Source organism: Marmota marmota, unplaced genomic scaffold (assembly GCF_001458135.2).
Source record: "Marmota marmota marmota unplaced genomic scaffold, marMar, whole genome shotgun sequence".
Lineage (NCBI taxonomy): Eukaryota > Metazoa > Chordata > Mammalia > Rodentia > Sciuridae > Marmota > Marmota marmota.
In genome coordinates this window covers 4,999,114-5,022,442 of record NW_026000082.1, presented here as the reverse complement: position 1 = coordinate 5,022,442, position 23,329 = coordinate 4,999,114, and the positions used below count along the sequence as shown (strand labels likewise).

Sequence of the window (23,329 nt, the reverse complement as noted above, 5' to 3'; positions counted from 1 at the left end):
CACAATCCTTCTGCCTCAGCCTCGTGAGCTGCTGAAATTACAGGCATATGCCACCGTGCCTGGCATGCAGTCATTGTTTTTAAAAAGTTGATGTATACGAAGCTTTTTGAAAGCATTTGTTGAGATCTAGTTAGTTATAATGAGTGGTCAGTTAATATAATTAGGGCCAATTTTGGGTAGGAAAATACATGATATTGTGCAAGGGGAACTGAAAGGCCTTTCTATTACTAATCCTCAGATACTTTCAGATACTGGAGAGTATTTGAGTATCCATAGTGCCTGAGAGACATGTCTTAGAGCACTCTATCCCATTATGACAAAAGTATAAAAATTTTTCAGAAACTAGTTTTCAATTTTGTTTTGAAATTGATAACAGGTGGTGTAAAACTTCTTTGTTTTGTAGAAACCTCTTTCACATGGTCTGGAGGAATTATGGGGAAGTAAGATCCATTGGTCATCCCATTGTGTTCAGAAGGTGACTGTGATAACATAGCCTATTTAAAAGTTGTCATAAATCATTGACATCTTGGCATGAGACATTTGTAGTATGAATCATAGCAATTATCCAGTAACCTTTACTATTAAGAAGGAATGGAACCAAGGAAGGGTTGGACAGGGGTGTGGACTATGGAGGACTTTAGTCAAGAGTAAGCAAGGTTTAGCCACTAAACTGGTGGTTTTCCCCAAGCAGTTTTGTTTTGAGTGATTCTGTAGACAGATATTTTCCTTATCTTTAAAAACCAGTTGATGCGTGCTCTGGGGATTTGAGTAGGATAGGATATGAAGACTTGGGTTTAGTACTTTAATCTGTTGATAGAAAGAGTGTGTATTTTATAAAGTCACTGTTTTCTGTTAATGACATGTTGCCTTTTGACCCATAATAGAACCGGCCTGTAAGCAAAGATAATAATGATTTCATTTTCTGAGTTATGGAAATATTTGGTCCCTTTTTATGTTTTTGAAGTAATAAATTTGATCTTGACTGTTTTTGTAGCTCAGCTCTGAATTTCTATAGTCTTTCAAATAATTTTTATTTTTAACTTGAATTTTTTTGATACCAGGGATGGAACCCAGAGGTGTGAAACAGTAAGCCACATCTCTAGCTCATTTTCTTTTTAAAATTTTGAGGTCTCCCTGAGTTGCTTACAGCCTTGCAAAGTTGCTGAGATTGGCTTTGAACTTGAGATTCTCCTGCCTCAGCCTCTTAAGCTGCTGTGCCTGTTTTAAATAATTTTTAATTGAAATTATCTACAGCAATGTATCAGAGAACTTAACATAGAATTTTTTTTTTTTTTTTTTTTTTAAGCAAAAAGACGTTAACTTGGACTAAAGAATTTTTTCTTTTTAGGTTATAAGTGATATTATTAGTATTTTTACTATGATTGTGTGATATCCTGTTGCATCAAACATTTTAATTTTTTGCCTTTCACGTTATCTTTGGCAATATGCATCATTTTTCCTTTTAGAAGAATCTTTGGATTAAAATAAACTTATAATTGAATATTTGATTAGCATCCTATGCTTGAATGTTGGCATAGCTGTTTGTTAGCTTTAATTAATTCATGATTTCTGTTAAAGAACAAGATATAATTTATTATGCATCTTGGTTCCCTCACTCAGTCTACAGGTTATGGAAGGAGAATGTTGATCAGAATATATCAATAAAGTGCAGTGCTTGGGGCTGCTGGACTTAGACAAGGTAGCTGTCATTTTGGTGTCTTTCCTATCAATCTAATGACTATTTTTGCACTTATGAATTCCTCCAGAACACCTGTTTTTCTGTAAGAAGAAAATGTTTGACTTTTAGTGACAGATGCAAATGATCTACATCATTTTAAAGTAAGAGATGAGGTAAAATAGGAAAAAAGAGTGCCTATGAAGTGACTAAATATATACTTTTTTGTGAAATGCCCCTCTTTTACCAAGTCAAGTATGAAAACATTTATTAGCTATTCTTTACTCTTTTAGTCAGCTCATAATTCTGTTCAAGAGTAGTTTGATTCACAGGACACTGACTCTCTTGAGCAGTTGTTTATTTTACTTCAACTTTCTTGAATGAATGAGAACAGAATATCAAATTATCATTATTAAAGTATGATTTTTTATTAGGGAAAATGGAATAAGGCAATTCTTAATTCCTTTTTCTCTAATAATTTCTCCTTGCATCTGTTTCCTTTCTCAGATCTTTCCAAATGTGTCTGAATTCAACTGTATATGTGCAAACTTGCTTATCTTCACTTGCAGTTACTTCTAGCACCTTCTGCAGTATTTATACTAAAGCCCAGAGTTTTGTACTCATTATTTTGATCTGAAGACCTCCTTCATTCAGGATCCTGCAAAATTGGAGAAAAGGAAGGATGGTGAATGGACTTCAGTTTAAGGCTTTTAAAAACTTCTTCCTTCAGAATTTCATCTGTAGCCTATAGAAGGTGCCACCTGGAAGCAGGATTATGAAGCTTAAAAATCAAATTAACCCAACAGTCATGCTCTATTCTAAGCTGTCTTGCTCTCCCAGTTGCAAAATAACTTTTTCATCTTCATTCCATTTGAACTTTTTGGCAGTTACAATTTCTTGAGAAACAGTAAATATTCTGTCTAATAATAGCCTTCATGTGTGAGAGATCACCTTGCTACAATAACGTTACTCTGGAGATATCAAAATACAGGGCAAATATAAGTAAATGAGGAGAAACATCAGTGGTCTATTGGATTGAATTTTGGTTCTTTCACTTAGCTGCTTCATGAGCTTGGTCAAGTCAGTCACCCTTTTTGAATCTCAATTTCTGATTGTTCTCTGAAGGAGATAATATGAGAAAGTGATTTTTAACATGCATAATTTTTTTTGAAAACAACTATGTTGACATTTTGTTACCTTTCATATACTGTAAAAATGGTAATTCAAGAGAAATCAAAATTTCAGATGAAACAAATTGGTAAAACTGCAGATGAATCAGCTATTTCACAAACTCCACAAACAAATTATAAATATTTTGAACTGACATACATTTTCATAAGCTGTATCAAATTTTTCTATGACATACATACACATAAAAGAATAAATACAATGTCCGTGCATATTAATGTCATAATCACAATAATAACCACCAATGTACTTATCATCCAGCTTAAGAAAGAGAGCACGTTGTTGAGCCTGGTGGCTCACACCTCTAATCCTAGTGATTCAGGAGCCTGAAGCAGATGGATTGCAAGTTTGAGGCTAGCCTCAACAATTTAGTAAGGCCCTAAGCAACTTAGCAAGGCCCTGTCTCAAAAATATAAAGAGTCTGAGGGATGTAACTCAGTGGTTAAATGCCCCTGGGTTCAATCCCCACTACCAACAAACAAACAAACAAACAAACAAAAAACAAAACAAAAACAGAAAAAACCTGGAAAAGTCTGTGATCAGGACTCTAAATGTCTCCTAAGTGCTTTGACTCCCAAATTCAAATGTGCAGTTTGGATTTCTCCCCTGAACTGCAGCCCTGTAAATCCAGCTGTATAATTTATAATTCCACCTGGATGTCTGATGGGCATTCAGGCTGCGTAACTCTGGCTTGGAACTCCAGACTCGTTCCCATTCATCTGTTCCTCTGTAGTTTTATCTCATTTCATGGCAACTCTATCTTTTCTAGTTACTCAGGCTTACATCTTGGGGTTCTGATTCCTTTTTGTCTTTTCATACCCCATGTAGAAACTATCAGCAGATCTGGTTGACAGTTCATTAAAAATAAATCTAGAATCTGCCATTTCAACACTTCAACTACTAACCAAGTCCAAGATGTGACCTCTTCCCAGAGTTTTGCTAAAGCTTCCCAACTGGTATCTTTGCTTTGATTGTTTCTCCTATAATCTATTTTAAGCACAGAATCTTGGTGGATCTTGTAAAAAGTCAATCAGATAATGTCATTCCTCCATTTAAAACACTCCGATGACTACCGGTCCCAGTCACACTGAGAATATGCCCATCATGAGAGAAATACCTGCTGTTAAGTAGTTCATCTCTTCATCTACTCTCCTCTTTCCTCATTCTCTTCTGCTCACACTGGCAACTTCCTGTTGCAGATGTGGGCTGAGCTAGTTGTTCTTTCCTGTTCCTTAGCTTTGTGTTAGAGGCTTCTGTTCTGACCCTCCTCCCTTGAGGTCAAGGCTTTCTGATCTCTTCCTTGAATACATTGTCATTAACACCCTGGCTCTAGTTTTGCCAAGTCAGCCATTCATTAAAAATACTGTGTTTTGCTCAACATTTTAGATCCTTCTTTTTGTCAGAATTGAAAGTCTGGTGAATTGTTATCAATTAGTGAATTAGATTGATTTCTCTGAATAATTTTGTTTTTCTTATATTAAAGGATGGAAGACTTCAGACAGGGGACCACATCTTGAAGATTGGTGGCACGAATGTGCAGGGAATGACAAGTGAGCAAGTTGCCCAAGTGCTGAGGAACTGTGGGAATTCAGTCAGGATGCTTGTGGCTAGAGACCCATTTGGCGAAATTTCAGAAACGCCTCCTACTCCTGTGGCTTTGCCGGTTGCCCTGCCTGCTGCTGTTGCCAACACTAGCCCTTCCTCTGTGAGTGCTCTAATACTTCTTAAATCAGGCATGAGGTATGAGACAATGAAAGATAAGAAATCCTTTCTACTCACAGTGCCACATGGGCACGAGTAGCAGCATTTCATTGTTCAGAGTGAAGCAGAGGAGACCCCAATTTGGAGACAACCATATATACCTGATTTTATTTTTTGCTGTTTTTAGGATTAAGTCGTTTAGTTTCCTTGAGCCTCAGCTACTGATTTGTAAATTGGAAAATTTTAAATTTTCCAAATTTCGATTTTATTAGATTGGTGGGTAGACATCTAGATGATGGAAGGGAAGCTATAAATACTGATCATTGTATGTATGAGAAGTATCACTAATAGAAACACACTGGCCACAGGGAATTAGATACTAATAATAATGTTTATTATATTTGTTAACAAGTAGTTTTTATAGTTATAAAATAATAATGATAGTTATTAGTCAATGTCTAGGTGCTTCATGATGAAATCTTCATAGTACTTCTACAAGTTAGGTCTTATCCATTAATAGATGAGAAAACTAAAGAACTTATTGAAGGCATTATAGAGAGTAAATCTACAAAAGCTGGAATTATTTGAATACAGATCCTTTTATTTCATTCCAAGGTTTTCCTTACTCTGTCTCACAGACTCTGAATGAATAAGGCAAAAGCAAAGAAATAACTTTAAAAAGGAGGTGCGAGGAGGAGGAGGAGAGAAAAGAGAAGTGACTCTGAGGGTGGAAGGCCACTGTGAGATGTCACTTAGGGTCTTCTGGGAAGTTGTTTGTCTTTTTCTACTTGGAACCATAGGAATGAAACTTTTAAAATCTATAATATTAGAGCTTTAATTAAAAAAAAAATTTCTCCAAATTGTGGTTATAACCATGACTTTTCTCTCCATTACTCTAGCTACCTAGTCTTTTTCTTTAGTGAAGGACCAGTGAAGTTGTGTGATAAATGAGAATTCGAGCCAATCAATTATTTACTCCCCCTCCTTTTCTGGTGGTGGGACTTGAACCCAGGACCTCATATGTGCTAGGCAGGCAGTCTACCACTAAATTATATCTCCAGCCCTCAGTACTTGACTTTCTAATATTCCTATTTTGAATTGAAAGCAAAGTGTTATATGTTTAGATACCTTCTTTACAGAAATGTTTTTATTAATGAGAAGTATTAAAAGCAAATTTGCTGGTGACACATGCCTGTAATCCCAGTCGCACAGGAAGCTGAGGCAGGAGAATCAAAAGTTCAAAGCCAGCCTCAGCAACTTAGTGAGGCCTTAATCAAGTTGGTGAGACACTGTCTCAGAATTTAAAAAATAAAGTAAAAAGTCCTGGATATGTGGCTTAGTGGTTAAGTGCCCCTGGGTTCAATTCCTGCTTCCCCTACCTCCCCACAAAAATGTTTAGGGTCAGTATTTTCAATATTACTGAGGTTTTTCTAAGTGAATGTTAGTTTTCTAGTGTATAACAGATTACTACACATTTAGCAGCTTAAAACATTACCCTTCGTTTGTTCACATTTCTGTAGGTCAGAATTCAGGGTGGGCTTGGCTAGGCTGTCTGCTTAGATTCTTTTCTTACAAGGCCAAGATCAAGGTGCTGACCTGGCTGGGCTCTTTCCTGGACATCCTTGGAACAATCCACTTTTAAGTGCATTCAGATTATTGGCAGAATACAGCTCCGTGCAGCTGGGGGACTGAGGTCTCCTTTTCTTAGGTAGCTATCAGCCAGAACATCTTTCAGCTCCTTAAGCTCCCCACCCCCAGTTCCTTCTTATATGACCCCTTCCATCTTCAAACCACGAGTTGAGTTCTTATGTTTCAAATCTTTTTTTTAATATATTTATTTTTTAGTTTTCAGTGGACACAACATTTTATTTTATTTTTACGTGGTGCTGAGGATCTAACCCAGCGCCCCACGCATGCCAGGTGACCACCCTACCACTTGAGCCATATCCCCAGACCTCAAATCTTTTTCTCTTTCTGCTACCAGTGGAAGAAAGCACTTCTTTTAAAGGGCTTTTGTGATTAGATTAGGCCCACTTGGTAATCTCCCTTTTGCCATGTAATGTAACATAAACATGGGGGTACCTCCAGGGACTGAATGTCACAGGAACCATCTTACAAAGCAGCTTGTCACAGAAAAAACTTGGCAAATCTTGCACAAATTGAGTGTGTCCACACAGTCATATACTAAACATATATAATTTATTTCCTCTTAGGACAATTCTTCTCTTTTTGAAACTTACAATGTTGAACTCATTAAAAAAGATGGACAGAGTCTTGGTATTAGAATTGTTGGCTATGTTGGAACATCACATACAGGTAAATGAATCATTTCTATTTTATATTTGGAAATAATTGTGAAGGAAGTAAAGGTTTCCAGACACTAAAATTAAGTGCCTGCACGTTTTAATTTAAACCTTGAACAATAAAACCATGAATCTGTAATAGCAGGCAGTTACTTTTCAGTGATCAGAGAATCACATTTTTATCTCAGTAGTTTAATAACTGGTTTGATAGTCATTAACAAAGAATTTAATTGTCCAATTCAGTATATAACAGGTGAAGTGAACCTCCTTGTGTTCTAAAATAGATATATTTTAAATATTGTAATATTTAACAATATCTTAAGGTATTATGTCTGATAAATACTGCATATATTGCATATTGTGAAAAATATTACTTATGTTTAATTGCTAAAGAAACACAAAAGTATTTTGTTAGAATTATTTTCCTTTTACATAAAGGAAATACATTTATGCATTGTGAGGATAAATACATGGCTCAAGTATCTCTGAATAATGACGTTCTCTCAACTTTGACCTATAAAGTTAACTTTGGTAATTTTAACTGTAAGAGTTTTTCTTTTATTACAAGAGAATTATTAAAGTAAGAAAAAAGTAAATATTTCGAAAATATCGATGGGTTACATGAGAATTTAGTTCAAATTTTTTTTTGTTTTTCTGAAAAAATAGCAAGATTAGAGTGGTAATTTCTTTTTAAAAAAATTGTTATTTTGCATACTTACAGCAGGTGAGAAAGATTAAGTATGCTAATGTATTCAAAGTCCTGAATGAAATTCATGTCAGACCACCTTGTGCTATTTCAGCCTAATGAAATGCCTTTTTTTCAAACCTTTAGATTTTTCTAACTGCCACCTTTTTAGATTCAGAATTTAAATAAGTTCCAAAAGAGCTAAGTCTGGGTTTTATAATAATGTTGCAAGAATACCGTATTGAGTAATTGTCAATATGATAAGCCTGGTTAAGAAATCATAGTTTAGTTTCTAAACTTATGGCTTAGATTGTAAATAAAAGTGAGTGACTGATAGAAATTGAGGAAATCTGATGTTTATGTTATTGAATAAGGAAAATAATCATTTTACTACTTTACCATCAAAAGAAGTTTTTGAAATTGTGTGTTTTGGGGAAGGTGGGCAGGTGAATCAAAAGAACTAGACCATTTAAAACTCATCATGCTTTTCATGCAGGTAATCTTAAAAAATAAGTTTTACTGTATTCTATTTATTGGACTTTTTAGGCAACCCTTGTTTAGTTCTATAGGGTAGTCCTGAAGTCCCAGCCACTTCAGAGGTGGAAGCAGTGAGATCACTTGACCAGGAGTTTGAGAACAACCTAGACAAGGTAGTGAGACTCTGTCTCAAATAAAAAAATAAAATAAAACTTTAAATGTTTGAGGATAACTGAAATGTATGTTTTAGTAGAGATATGAGCAAATTGTCATGGTATAGCAGATGAAAGATTCAGTTTGATGAAGGGAAATGGAGAATTCACAAAGAAAGAGGTATTTGAGCTAGGAGTTAAAAAGGAAGATTTTGATGAAAGGGATGAGGTTGACAGGATGGAAAAATTAAATGAGAGAAAATATAAAATTATGACAGAACTTAGTTTTTGATGGAATGTCAGAATCTGGTGTGTGTAGACATTTTTTTTAAAGGGATATAGTAGAGATGACATCGAAAAATAAGTTTATCAGGAGGTCCTTGAATGTAATTCTGTGAAATTCATATATTAGTAGGCAGTGGGAATCTGTTAGAGTCTGTAAACAAGTCTGGATGGCGCCTGGCATTTTGCCAGAGGGAGTGGTTTGTGAAGTAATGCCAGCGAGCCATTAAGTGTGGAGATTCCTTATTGGTTGACTGCTGTATCGAGTTTATTTAATTAAGATAAGCTGTTTGGAATGTATAAATACCTCTGTTGTCCTACAATAAACGGCTCCCACTCCTGCTGTATCAATGTACACAAGTTGTTCGTCACCCCCTGGTTATTTTGCTGCAGCCGGACTGCGGCAGGAATCCACAGATGTGTATTTTTCTTCAATAAGCAATGTTTTGAGTTCATTTGAAAATTAATAAATAAATACAAAATTAGTCCAAGCCATGTTTTTTTTTCCCCTAGTTTCCCTTCTTTTTATCTAGCCTTTGTTTTATTTTATGGTATAAGGATTATTTCATGTTCTGAGCTCATTCTGGTTTGGTTTCGTAAAGAGCATGAATACTTTTCTTTCTTCTGTGTTTGGATAGCTTACATGAGCAATGAACCAACTAAGCATAGGTAGGAAGACCTGTTAGGAGACCATTGTCACAGTGTTGGTGAAAAATGACGATGCCTCATGCCAAGTCAGCAGTGAGAATGGAGATGGACCAAGACTTACCCTGGGCTCTCCTGAATTCCAGCTTAGACTCAAGCGCATTTCATCAAGGTTCCATTACTGATTATTTTTCCAGAAGAGTAGTCATCAGTCAAATCATTTTGAATTCGGGTCACTTGTGATGGTGACAGTTTGAAATAATCCATCAATTTCTCTGCTTGTGTTCAAAATAGTATTTATCAAACCTCCAGTCAGCCTCTTCAGCTAATTAACCTCTTGATGTGAATTTTGCAATCAAGGCCTAATTAGAGCTTTCTTCTTTTTCCATATGGCTGTGTACCTTCAGGGGAAGCTTCAGGGATTTATGTGAAAAGTATAATACCTGGCAGTGCTGCATACTACAATGGCCAAATCCAAGAGAATGACAAAATAGTTGCTGTAAGTAACTGACCTCTTATTTAGATTCGAATCAAGTTGAAAAAAATGTTGATCTTTATATCTTTGAGAGAATGACTTAATCTAGTTTCCTAAGGTTTTGAAAAAATGAAGTTTACTAGTACAGTGAAGTCTTATTAAGTTGACCTCTTATGGCCTTAAATTTAACTTTTTTTCCCACAGCCAGTAAAAACACAATTCACTAACCATATTGATAGGGGAGAATCACACAAATGTTTGGATGTATGCTTGTGAGTAGTCAGAATATTTGAAAGATGTTTTAGCATTATCCTAGGAAATGCTTTTCAAGTATTTCTGTGTTTTTAAAAATTATTCATTTTATATACAATTAATAGGCCACTAGCCAGCTCTTTTCATCTTTTTGTGAAACTAGTTTTGCTACTAACAGTAATTTTGAGTACACCCAAAATTAAAATTTTTATATATTTGAGAATATAACCTTTTACTAAAATTTCTTTCTCCATTTAATAGGAAATAAATTGTCAATATATATTTTTCGTATTTGTACACATACACACACCGGCACACACACACAGTGATTTACATGGAAACAAATGCTGGAAGGTATGATTTGAATTTTTGTCTTCAGTCCATCTAAGGAAGCACCTTTTCTGGCTCTTGGCTTTTACATTAATGGGCTTTGGAAGTGTCTTGGTGATTTCCAGAGTCTGGAGGCCGGCAGTAACAGATGCTTTGAGAAAATACGAGGATAAATAAGTAAAGGTTTGGCCAAGGTGCAGAACATTGAAAGAGAAGGCCTCATGGTCCTGATGAACTTCAGAATTGTGGAGTTGGGCTTGACTTTGATGAAGAATACCATTTTTGCATATACTTTTTCAGAACATTAGAAGACCTAATGGAGGGACATCAGTGTGTTTCTTTGGGAAATATTACAGTGATAACATAGAAAGATGAAGTATTAGATAATGTCTTTGATTTTGATAATAATGACTTTTATTAACACATCTTGAGCTATGTGTAACAACTGACCATCCTTTATGGAATTTTGAATTTTGAATAATGTCAGAGAATAAAACCCTCTACCTCTCAGGCTATTAGTTAAAATGTGTGATTTAGGAGTACAAATTTGAATTTGCTTTTTAGTGTGTGTAAAAGTTTGTCAGCCTGTTTTACTTCTTTATTCAAAAGTACTTTTAAGGTTTAGTATAAATTAGGATAACATGAATTGCTTTGTATTATTCAACTTTGCCAGGATTAAAAATAGCAGCTAATTTGAAACCTCTGTTTAATCAGTCCATTAATGTTTTAGGTTGATGGTGTAAATATTCAGGGTTTTGCAAATCACGACGTTGTTGAAGTGTTACGAAATGCAGGGCAGTTGGTACACCTAACCCTAGTTCGCAGGAAAGCGCCATCATCTGCTTCTCTCCTGGAACGGCCTACAGACAGAGGTAAATAATGTTGGCATCCCTCATTCCTCATGGAGTCTAGGTTTGAAGAATAGCAAAGTTATGGAAATTTTTCTGTGAGTTCGAGTAGGAAAAATTGTCCACTTTGAGTAATGCAGTGATGGAGAAATGAATCAGCTTGTTTGTACCTTGAAGAAGTGGTTTATGTGCTTATTATAATGTGTCAATCCAAATATTAGGACACAAATCTTGATATGCACTAAGCTCTTTGAGCTTCTTTAAAATAGAGATGGGAATCCAAAGAGCTTCTAAATTTCATTTACTGTTTGTATTTGAAAAATAAAGCTTTGACACTCTTTATCAAAATTAAACAGGGAGCCACTCAACTTGTCTAATACTTTGACATTTTACAAACTTCAGGTTTTTTTATTATTTTTATTTTTCCTCTTTTCTCCTCCTCCTCCTGCTTTTCCTCCCTCCCTCTCTTCCTTCCTTCCTTCCTTTCCTTTTTCCTTTCCTCTTTTTTCCCTTCCTCCCCACCCCCATTACTGGGAATTGAACCCAAGGGGACTTTAACCACTGAGTCACATCTCCAGCCCTTTTTATTTTTTATTTTGAGTCCAGGTTTTGCTGAATTACACAGGCTGCCCTAGAATTCCTGATCCTCCTGACAGCCTCTGAGTCCCTGTGATTATAAGCATGTGTTACTGTGCCTGGTCACCACTGTTTTCCTCTAAATTGCTATGCTTCATATACCTTCAATATGCATTCCTGTACCTATTTGTTTACTCCTAGAGGCATACAATCATACTACTTTGTATTGTAAAATTTGGTGGTGTATAACACTTTTCCCCAGCTATACTAGCAGCTCTGATTGGCATTTTTTAAGAAAAATTGTGGTAACAAACACTTAGCATTAAATTCACCCTCCGAACAAATTTTTAATTATACAGGACAGTATTGTTAACTCTATTGCACATTGTGTGCAGGAGATCTTCAGAACTTTTCTGTCACATAATCAAAACTGCATACCCATTAAATAAATCCCTGTTTCTCCCTCTTCAGTCCTTGGCAACCACCATTCTGTTTTCCATTTCTATAACTTTGCTTAGCTACCTCACATAAGCAAGAAGAATCCTGTGGCATTTGTTCTTCTACCATGGGCTCATTTCACCATTTCACTTTGTGTAATGTCATCAAGTTTCACCATGCTATATGCAGCATGTGACAGAATTGCTTTCTTTTTTTTCAAAATTTTTTTGTAGTTGTAGATGGACAGAATGCCTTTATTTTATTTGTGGTGCTGAGGATCAAATCCAATGCCTCACACATGCTAGGCGAGCACTCTGCCACTGAGCTACAGCCCCAGCCCAATTACTTTTTTAAGACTGAATAATGTTCCATTGTTTGTACTACATTTTTAAATGTATTTATTCTTTTTTTAAATAGTCATTTAAAATTTTTTTTCTAATTTGTTATATATGACAGCAGAATGCATTACAATTCATATTACACATATAGAGCACAATTTTTCATACCTGTGTATTTATTTTTAATGTACACTTATGTTATTTATACCTGGTGGTTACTGTGAATAATGTTGCAATGAATGGTTGGCTTTTTTTTTTTTTTTTGTACCAGGAATTGAACCCAGGGGCACTCAACAACTGAGTCACATCCCCAACCCTTTTTTGTATTTAATTGAGAGACAGGGTCTCCCTGAGTTGCTTAGGGCCTTGCACTCCTTCCCGGCCTCCAGAGCCACTGGGATTATGGGCGTGTGCCACCGTACCCGGCTGGCATTTCTTATTCTAGTAGTTGGCTGTGCATTTGTGGATATGAATGGATTCATTATCTAAAAAATAAAATATAGTGCTTAAAGTTTCATGTTAAGATCATAGAAACTTTTTTTTAAGAGGGGAGAGAGAGAGAGAGAGAGAGATTTTTAATATTTATTTTTCAGTTTTCAGTGGACACATCATTATTTTTATGTGGTGCTGAGGATCGAACCCAGCGCCCCCCCTCGGCACATGCCAGGCGAGCGTGCTACCGCTTGAGCCATATCCCCAGCCCCTCATAGGAACTTTTAACTGGCTGTATTTTTTAACTTTTTATTGTTAAAAAAATTTTAAACAAACAGAAAAATAATAATATAATGAGTTTCACAGAACACACTATTTAGATCCATGGTTACTGTTTTGTCGTATTTCTTTATCTAGTTACCTTTTTTACGCTGAACCATATCAGTGTGAGTTGTAGACATGATGACACTTTATAAACTTTAGTCTATCTTATAAAAATAAGGACATTTTCTTATATATTTTTATCACACTAAAGGAAATTAATAGTAATTCCTAATATCAAATACTCAATATGTGCTTGAAATTCCAAATTTCCTGAAACTGTCTTTTACACTTTCATTTTCTACTCCTTCCCAACTCCAGTTTCCCAAAAAACTGCCACAAACCAAGGCCCAGTCATGCATTGTATTCATTGCATTTGTCATTTTTTTGGGGGGGCGGTCATTAATCTAGAAGAATTCACCTCCACCCCCATAGCCTAACCTTTTATTAAAATTAAAAAAAATAGTGCATTAGTTATGCATAATAGTGGGGTTTGTTTTGACATATTTAGAAATGCATATAATAGTTTTCTCCATTTCAGTCTCCAGTACTATTTCCTTCCCTCCCCTCTTCTCTGGCATAGACCTGTTGAAGGGATTAGTCCACATGTCACTAGAATGCCACATTCTGAATTTGTTTCCTTGTGGTGTTATTTAATTTGTTCTACCTGTGTTTCCTTTGAGTTAGGAGTTACATAGTTAAGGAACTACGACTCCAGTTAGAATGGCAAGCCATCAAGATTACAAACAATAATAAGGGCTGGAAAGGATGTGGGAGGGAAAAAACACTTTTTTTAAACTCTTGGTGGGATTTATAAATTACTATAACCACTATGGAAAATCAGCATGGTGGCTTCTCAAAAGATTAAGCATGGAACCACACATGACCTAGCTATACCACTCCTTGGTATTTATCCTGAAGAATTGTAGAGATACATGCATACCCAAGCTAGTAGCGCAATTCACAATAGCCAAAGCATGAAACCAGTCTAGGTGTCCATCAGTGGGTGAATGGATGAAGAAAATGTGATATCTAAACACATGGAATTTTATTAGCCACAAAGAAGAATAAATTTAAATCATTTGAAGGAAAATGGAACTTGAGACTGTTACGTTAAATGAAATAAGCTAAGCTCAGAAAGTCAAGGGTTGTATTTTCTCTCATGGAAGTTAGAGAAAATGAAAAAAAAATGGAGCGGGGGTGATTCTCATGAAAATAGAAGAGAGACCACCAGTAGAGGAGAGGAGAGAGACCAGGGGAAGGAAAAGGGGAGATACTAGGGACTATATTGACCAAATTATATTTTATATTGTATTATTTATAAATATGTAATAATGAATCTGTTACGTATAATTTTATTATACCAGTAAAATACTTGGAAGAAAAAAAGAGCTAGCTTTGTGCAGTAGCAATATCATAGCCAATGAGATTTACCCTCAGCAAGATTATTGCAAATTGAAATCAAAACTAAGCTCTGAGATTGCCTCTCACTCCAGTTATAATGGCAAGCCATCAAGATTACAAACAATAGTAAGTGCTAGAGAAGATGTGGGAGAAAAAAACCACTTTTTTACTCTTGGTGAGATTTGTAAATTAGTACAACCACTATGGAAAAAAAAATATATTTTTCCCAATATCCCACCATGACAATTTGAAATATAGTCAGCATTGGCAATGTTTGACAGCTCTATGGAACAAATGAAGAAGAAGTTAGGTCAGAATGATATTCAGGCTAAACATTTTAATAAGAATACTTTATAAATAATGTACAGTTCTTTTCAAAATAAACTATTATGAAACTTGTTCAACTTTTCTTATATTTGAGAGACATAGTGACTTTCTGATGACTTTGGATTGCTCCTAGTACTTTACTTAGCTGAGTAAAGAGAGAGGAATGGTCTGCACCCAGGGGAATTCCCTCCCAGTCCCTTGCAGTTAATAAATCTGTTATACATATGGTGGTTACATGCTAGAACCTAGTGGAGCCCAGAGTAATTGGTTTAGCTTATTATGCATATCTTTTTTCCTACCTACCACAACAGCAAGAGCATCAAGCCTTGACATTTCTCCTATTCTAAAGCTGTATTGAAGATCATCTGCCCTTGCTTTGTCATGGACTTCACCTTTCTTTTCTTTTACGTTGCTTCATTCCTTTTTCTTTTAATACTATCAACAAGTTTACTTTTGGAATCTCTTGATTATTACACATGGCATTTTAGGTTAAAGAAATTAAAGGTATAAGTTACCTGAGATGGCCTTAATGAAGTTTTGAAAAGGGAGAATAGGAGTGACCTATGTTTACTTAAATACGCATCTCAGCTACTGGCGATTCAAGTCTCTGTTCTTGTTTTAGGAACTGTTGTAGAACCACCCAAATCACCAGCTCTCTTTATAACTGGAGCAGTGGAAACAGAAACTAATTTGGATGCAGAAGATGAGGAAATTGAAGAAAGAATGGATAATCAAAAAAAGGACAGTATACAAGCCTTAGAAAAATTGGGTAGGCCCAAAGCATTTATTTCAGAGCACTTTGACTTTTTCATTTGTTAACCACTTCCTCTCTTTATAGTTCATCTGAGTAATCATAGACATTTTGAAGATTTAAAATGGGGTATTCATATCAAAATCTTAATGTTTGTGGCAGTAGGGGACCAAGCATGTTCTTGTTTAATCTGTTAATTCCATTAATTTTGAGTGCGTATTTGTTAGTATGTAATGACTGTTTTTTATCTTGTTCTTAGCATTTTTAATTATTGCGTACTTTAGCTTGTATATTAGCATTGATGAATATTCCTAGATTATAGCTATCTATACATGTAGCAGTGTTTCCCTTTCACCATAAAAATTAATAATGTGTAAATGTATATATATTTTAATATTTTTTTAGTTGTCAGTGGAACTGTATTTTATTTATTTATATGCAGTGCTGAGAATCGAACCCAGTGCCTCACATGTGCTAGGCAAGTCCTCTACCATTGAGCCACAATCCCAGTCAATAATGTGTATATTTTTATATTGCATCAAAGTTCCAGGATGCTATATATTTACTTGTTGATTTTCCTTTTAATTGCTCTGCACTTCTTCCTTTGGCTTTGTACTTTGATACGTCAGCTATGACAGTCGACAATATTCTGCATAGATATGGAGTCACAGCTTCATCCAGTTTCCCACACACAGATGCTCAGGAAAAGCCTTGTCAACTGAGTGAAGCACCTTGGAACACTTATCACTATCCATTTTCCAGAGACATTTTAGCTTTGTCTTGCCTCATGAAAGAATGGCCTCAAGGAGGGAGTTGGCCCCTCATTTAAGTTAAAAAAAAAAAAAGTTCCTGATTTGAAAACCTACCTTTCTTATTTTTGACCTAGGTAAATAGTAGTTAATCCTTGCTATTTTAATTCAGTTGAGCTCAGATTATTTTTAGTGAGATGTCAGGTGAAAGTAAAATACATTCTGAAGTTAGAAATAAATAAACAAATAAACAAACAGATTTACATATTTGGTATTGGGCCTGAACCCAGGGATGCTTTACCATTAAGTTATACTCATAGTTCATTTTATTTTCTATTTTAAGACAGGGTCTCATTAAGTTGCTGAGGTTGGCCTTGAACTTGTGATCATTCTACCTCAGTCTCCTGAGTCTCTTGAATTTCCAGCTTAGGCCATCACACTGGCTAGATGTATTTTATATGTGCTTTTTTTTTTTTTTGGTTTGGTACTAGGGATTGAACTCAGGGTGTGGGTGCTTAACCACTGAACCACATCACCAACCCTATTTAGTTTTTTTTTTTTTTGAGACAGTCTTGCTAAGTTGCTTAAGGCCTCTCTAAGTTGCTGAGGCTGGCTTTGAATTTGCGTTTTTCCTACTTTGACCTTTTAAGTTGCTAGAATTACAGGTGTGAGCCACTGTTCTAGGCTATTCATGCTTTTTGTATCAACTTCACTACATTTTTTTCTTCATGCATATGAACAATTTTAACTCGGTAGTAAAACTCAGATCTTCTAACTATTATAAAGTTAATTTTCTTTTTTGCTTTTGGAATAATTGTTTAAGATAGTCATGTTAATCATTTGTTTGATCATTTTGTGTAGCCTAGAATTTATTCAGCTCCTGAAAGTAAATTAATCTCTTTCCTCTGACATGTAGTCCTTCATGCTGTGCCTTATAAAGCATAACTGTGTTTTTATTATATAATTGAAAGGTGGAAAGTCAAAAAAATTATTGGTAAAATATCAACATTATTTTATATATGTGTATGAACTGTCATCTAACTATCATGTTTTTAGGCTTAGAATTCAGACAGTACATTGCAGATTTTTATTCAGATTCATTTACACATAAGAAATTAATGCCTGGAACGTAACTTATCAGGCAAGATGCTAGAACTCTCTTAAAAATTTCTAAAGAACTCCTAGAATTTCTTAAGGAAATGTTAACAGGCACACACAGACACAAATGTGCAAAGCCCAAGTGAATTTGATATCTTGTTTTTAATAGGATCTTTGGTTATTGCCTAAATGTAATCTAGCATATCAGTCAGTTAATTTAGTTATTTCATGGATGTTCTTTTGTATGTCTGTTAATTCAAGTTCTCTAGTGTTCATTAGTCTTAGACCCTGGTTTCTGAGGTTAGCCTGTTTTACTTAATGATTTGTGTTATGTGATCAAGCATCACATGCACCTGAGATGAGCTGTCTGTGCTGAAGACTGAAAGAGCTGATGCTGCATATGACGTCTGATTTTAGGCAGATGGTCATGTCAGTTGTGATAAGTGTTCTGTAACTGGTCTAAGCTTATGACCAAATTGAGAGTTTAACTTAAAGAAAGAAGGTGGAAGTTTTTTCGTTATTTGTTATTAATGTGAATATAAGTTAAAATTGTAGTTTTTGCACATGGGCTTTTTTTCTGGTCGATGTTATTCAGACTACAAACTGCTCTGAGCATCTGGCTAAGACCACATGGAGGACAGGCAAGACACTTAAAATCTGTCTTAGCACTTTCAAATGATCTTACCGAGGCAAGAAAGGCAATATTACATCAAGCAAATCATAAAGATACACAGATCCTAATAACAGGGACAGAAGACTGGTGTCAGACCAAAGGTTGTGTTCTTTAAAACTCATACAGCTTGGAGTCAGACCAGACAAGCCTGTGTATCCATCTGCAGAGGTGGGAGCCTGCTTGTATTGTGTTGGTACACTGGATTGTAAAGATGTCTCAATGAGCTTTTATTTTTCCAGTGGGTAGGAGGAATGGCACTATTTTGGAACGATAAACCTTTAAATTAAATCCTTGTATGCCATAAACAAATAAAACAAAGCCAGATGCATTTTACTGTTAAACTATAGAATGTTTACATATAAACTCTGTATAATTCAAATTTCACTTATAACTCATCATTTCCTCTTTCCTTCAAGATATTCCTTAACAACAAAAGCCCCGTCACAATTTTGTCACAGCTGGTCTTTACATTAACATTAGTCTTATAAGTTACCTCTGATTTACTTTTCCTAGTGGACCTAAGTTAATGCATTTTCCTTTTTATTCATTTCCCCTTTACTTACTGAAACTGTGCTTTTGTTGAAGAATTTAGTAGTTAAGTGTGTTTGGCTCACAGTAGCTTTAACGTTCTTTTTTTTTTTTTTTTAAATGTCCAGAAAGAGTCCCAAACACTCCAGAAAATGAGCTGAAATCCAGATGGGAAAACCTACTGGGCCCTGATTATGAAGTAATGGTATGTTAAAATCCTCTAATAAAAAACATTCAAGGTCTCATTTCATGTCAAGCTCCTAACACTACAATTGAAAAAAATGGGAGAGCCAAATAATAACTAGCCTGCCTTAATTTTTTTTTTATCCTGCCTTGTACTCTATTGGATCAATTGATTGTTTTCCCCTTTCCTTCTTTTTTAATTTTATCATTTTAAGCTATATAAAATAGTTAAGGACTGTACATAAGCTTCAGTTACGATTAGTAGACACTTAGTTCATGTTGAAATCATTTAAGTTGACAATAGGCAGAAAAATATTAGGAGAGAGAGGCCTCGCCTTTAAATACCTGGATCAGCTGCTTAAAATTGTTGGCATTTTTATGATTGCTTTTATGATTGTTTGTTTTATTGTACACCGAAAGGGACTGTGGATATTAGTCCTATGTTTCACAAAGAATCTTACAGTTTTATGAGAAAAATGAAAGAATAATTATCAAATGTATTTAGAAGAACAGGAAGTAATTTAGGTGAGGTATAAGTTTATAGTGCCAGTGGTCCATTAGGCTTCCTTTCACCTGTTATTAGGTTCATCCAGTAAGGGATTGGTTACATTTCCCCATATGAATCCAGATGAAAGTGGTGTTAGAAAAGCCCAGGCAAGGTTTACAAATGCGGTAGTAATCAAATATTATTTTAAATTTCTATTGTCATTCACATTTTCTTACATATGTTTATCATTAATACTTCCTGGAGACTCTTTTTCTCTTGGTTTTGAAAATCCAGTTGCTATTGTCAGGAAATTTCCAGTGTCATTAAGATGAGTCCAAATGGTTCACACTTAAACTGCCTTTGCTAATTTTGTGCTTGTTTGTCAGTTCTCATAACTGTTGCTTCTCTACTCCACAGACTGAGAATCCTGTCATTAGCCTACCACCTAGCAAATGGCCTTTTACCCCCTATCCTTAGTAGTTTGTTATTCGAAAGAATGTGGTTTACCAGTATTCACCAATGGCCAATATTGTGATAGGCTTTTGTTTGTTAAAATTTTATCCTCCTCATAACTACCTTCCAGATTTTATTGATTCTATGGTGAAGTCATAACCGAGGGATTAAAAAGAGGAGACGGAAATTAAAGTTGGAACTTTAAAGTGACAGCTTATTCACTTGTTGGCTTCTTGTTCTGAGAAATGAGGGGCAAAAAGAGGAAGCCAGGCAAGATGGATGAATGAATGCACATAGTCTACTATTTCTTATTTTCTTCAAGGGTCTACTTATCTGAAATGTACTTTTAGAAGCTTTAGTTGGATCATTGTTTAACTTATCCCCTCCCTCCAGATGCAGCATATTTTATTAACAACTTACAGATGCAAATCGTCTATGAAGTACTTCTGCTTGCAAGGAATTTGCTTCTCTGGATGTCCACCACTGAAACTCAGAACAATAGTTTTAGGCCAGGATTTAAAGCTTTAAGTATTCCCCACATTTCCCACAAGTGACCAGATCTTTCTGTTTGTGCCTTTGCCAGCTATTTCTCCTGGGGAAGTGACTTGAGCTTGTTATAAAAAGTCAGACTCTCTTTTTTACCAAATTTGCCTGACTTTACTGACCTTGCAAATTTTAAGAACCAACTTTGAAAGTAAAAATAGCCATGCTCTTGCTTTTGTCAAAAGAGTATAATTTTTATGGATTCAATATAATGAAGGATTATATTAACATTTTAGGGATCGAGGATTTTTAAAAATGGTAGAGTCAGCTCTCTGTATCTGTTGATTACATGTTTGTAGATTCCACATTCTTTTCAACCAATTGTGGATCAAAAATATTGAAAACAATTTGCATCTGTACTTTGTTTTCTTGTCATTTCCTAAACACATAAGAACCATTTATACAACAGTTACATTATATTATGTATTACGATTAATCTAGAGATGACTTAAAGGGTGTATGTGAGTATATTCCTAGATTATATGCAAATACTATACCATTTTATGTAAGGGACTTTGGATTTTGGTATTCTTGGAAGTCCTGGAACTAATCCCCAGCAGATAAGTGAGAGACAATTATATATATTTGCCTCTACCCTTCCTTTAACTTTTGGGTAATTTAGGAAAAAAGATTAATATTGAACAAAAATATAACAATTTTATATTAAGTTCTATACATATGTGATTTCGGAAATACAGGACAGAGGTTTTCAGATGGAGTGGTCAACATATTATAGGTTTTGCAGATGTTTTCAGAAAACCTATGAAGAAATAAATTTGTGCTTTGACAAATATGGAAATATTTTTCTTTGAAATTTAGGTTGCTACTTTGGACACACAGATTGCTGATGATGCTGAGTTACAGAAGTATTCAAAGGTAAGCACTATATTTTGAATGTTACCAGTCTCTTATAGTCGTGAAGAACCTTCTCTAAATTCTTGCTGAAGAAACTGTGTGACCTGCAGTTTCCAAAACTTAGTCATAGATGTTTTCTGGAATTGTCATGGGTTCTCATTGCTATGAAAGGTGATGGTTGGATATGCCTGGGAGAGTGAGATCCCTCAGCCACTTTTAGAAGCCATACACCCAGGTGTGACTCTCTGGCCCACCTGAGAGGTAGTACAAGTAACAGAGAATGTCAGCTTTTCAAGTATCATAAGAAGTCTTTTGAATAATGTTTCATGAAAATCAAGTCCAGGAACATAGACTTTAAAAAAGCCTCAGGTCCAGATGTTCATCTTCTGAGTACAGGCAGTGGTTGTTCTTGAACTCAAAAACATTTTTTGTTATCTTTATTTTTAATGGCAAAATGTGGGAAGGTAACTTTGACAGATTTTTTTTGACTCTTTTTTTTTTTTTTAGTATTCTCTCACTTTATATAAATCAATTTTATAGTTTCAGATGTAGATAGTCAAGAGCCAGGGCAATTAAACCTGGAGAAAACTTCCTGGTGGCTTTCTCAGCAAATGATATGCAAGGCAAGATTTTCCTGCCAGAATAGTTTCAAAAAACATTTTGTAATTCCACATGAGAGATAAAAGGTGAGCCCACCTTAAACTCTGCAGTCAGATGCAGTACTCAGCATGGATTTTTCAGGGCCCTATCTGGGTTTTCAAAGAAGTGGAGTATCTCTTTAGATAGTTCTACTGTTTCTGCCTTTGTATATTTGTGATGAATATTTTTCTTTCATAATTTTGTTACATGTGCTCTTATCTCTTTGGTTTGTATTTTCAAGGCTGACACTGGAGATTATTTCTTTCCTTCTAAGTTTTCCTATATTTTGAGCCACTTGTTATGACTGTTTTGACCAACTGACCAAGCTTTCCTTAGATGCACAATGTAAAAGCAACATGGCTCACGTTGTAGTTAGTTTTAAATTATTTGCCAAGTCATCTTTATATTAGATCAGTCATTGATTAAATAATTCCATCTAAAGATGTTCAGGGAGATTTAATTCAAAATAACAGGAAGAAATTGAATACCTCTTCAAACTTCAATTGCTCTTAATTACTATAATATGGTTGAACATTTACTTGAGTCCTGAAACCAAACTGCCTGAGTTCAAATCCTAGTCACCCAGAGTTTGATAGCTAGGTGATTTTGGAAAATTATTTAAATTCTGTATCTCAGTTGTGCATGTAAAATAGGACTATCAATAGGTTATTAATGTTATTAGTTGCTTTATGATTTGCATAAGAATGCATCTAGAATATTTGTAAGCACATAGTAGGCTGTTATTTATTTTTATGACTCTGGGGATCAAACCCAGGGCCATGTGCACACTGCAGTGTTTTACCACTTGCCCCTTGTTGGTTTTATTTTTATTCTTGTCTTTACCATAGAAATCAATTGATGTTTAGCCCTAAAATTAGTTTTTAATTTATACTAAATTCAGATATTAGAAAGTTTCTATATAACTGTCTTCTGGTTTACTGGGTTTCCTGTGCCTATTCTACTTGTAAACACCCATCTACAGAATGCTTAATTTTAGTTATTTTTCTATTTTGGATTTTCCATTTTAGAGTAAAATTTTGAAGTGAAATTCTCAATGTGAAAACAACAACAGCAACTATATTTGCCATCTTCTAGTTCTTGAACATATTAATCATAGATTCTAAGGACTTTAATTCAAATATCCAGGTGAATTTTTGATCTGTTTTCTACTCTTTGGTGTTTTCTCTTGTTATTGGTTTTTGGTTGTCTTTCTCATCATGCCATAATTTGAATGTCCAACATTATGAATGACAACTACAGAGGGGTTCAGGGCTTCCGCTGATGTTAGCTTTCTCTGTCCAGAGATGTCTCACTCTATCTGTAGATAAATGGGGGGTTATTTATGCTGGTGGGCCACCCTCTCAGTGAGGAGGCAGGGGCAGTTCTGGGAGGGTTCAGACTCTTTCTGTTTTCCCTCATTTTTAGGATATTGCCTTCCAGGAATTCCAGGTCAGTGCAGGGGGTGTTACTGGTCCCCTCAACCCAGTAGGACCACCTTTCCGATCCCATCTCTTCAGCACT

The 23,329-nt window shown here is 35.2% G+C and overlaps 1 protein-coding gene across 6 annotated transcripts in view; it reads left to right on the top strand.

The window, feature by feature from the left end:
* Positions 1-23,329, top strand: part of Patj (PATJ crumbs cell polarity complex component) — a 342,906-nt gene that overhangs the window by 34,046 nt on the left and 285,531 nt on the right. For all 6 annotated transcript variants that reach the window (XM_048815262.1, XM_048815263.1, XM_048815259.1 and 3 more), the window contains exons 8-14: positions 4,347-4,568; positions 6,778-6,880; positions 9,516-9,607; positions 10,896-11,037; positions 15,472-15,618; positions 18,777-18,853; positions 21,134-21,190. In XM_048815262.1, coding sequence (XP_048671219.1) covers positions 4,347-4,568; positions 6,778-6,880; positions 9,516-9,607; positions 10,896-11,037; positions 15,472-15,618; positions 18,777-18,853; positions 21,134-21,190 — 840 coding nt within the window. The remainder of the gene's footprint in view (positions 1-4,346; positions 4,569-6,777; positions 6,881-9,515; positions 9,608-10,895; positions 11,038-15,471; positions 15,619-18,776; positions 18,854-21,133; positions 21,191-23,329) is intronic.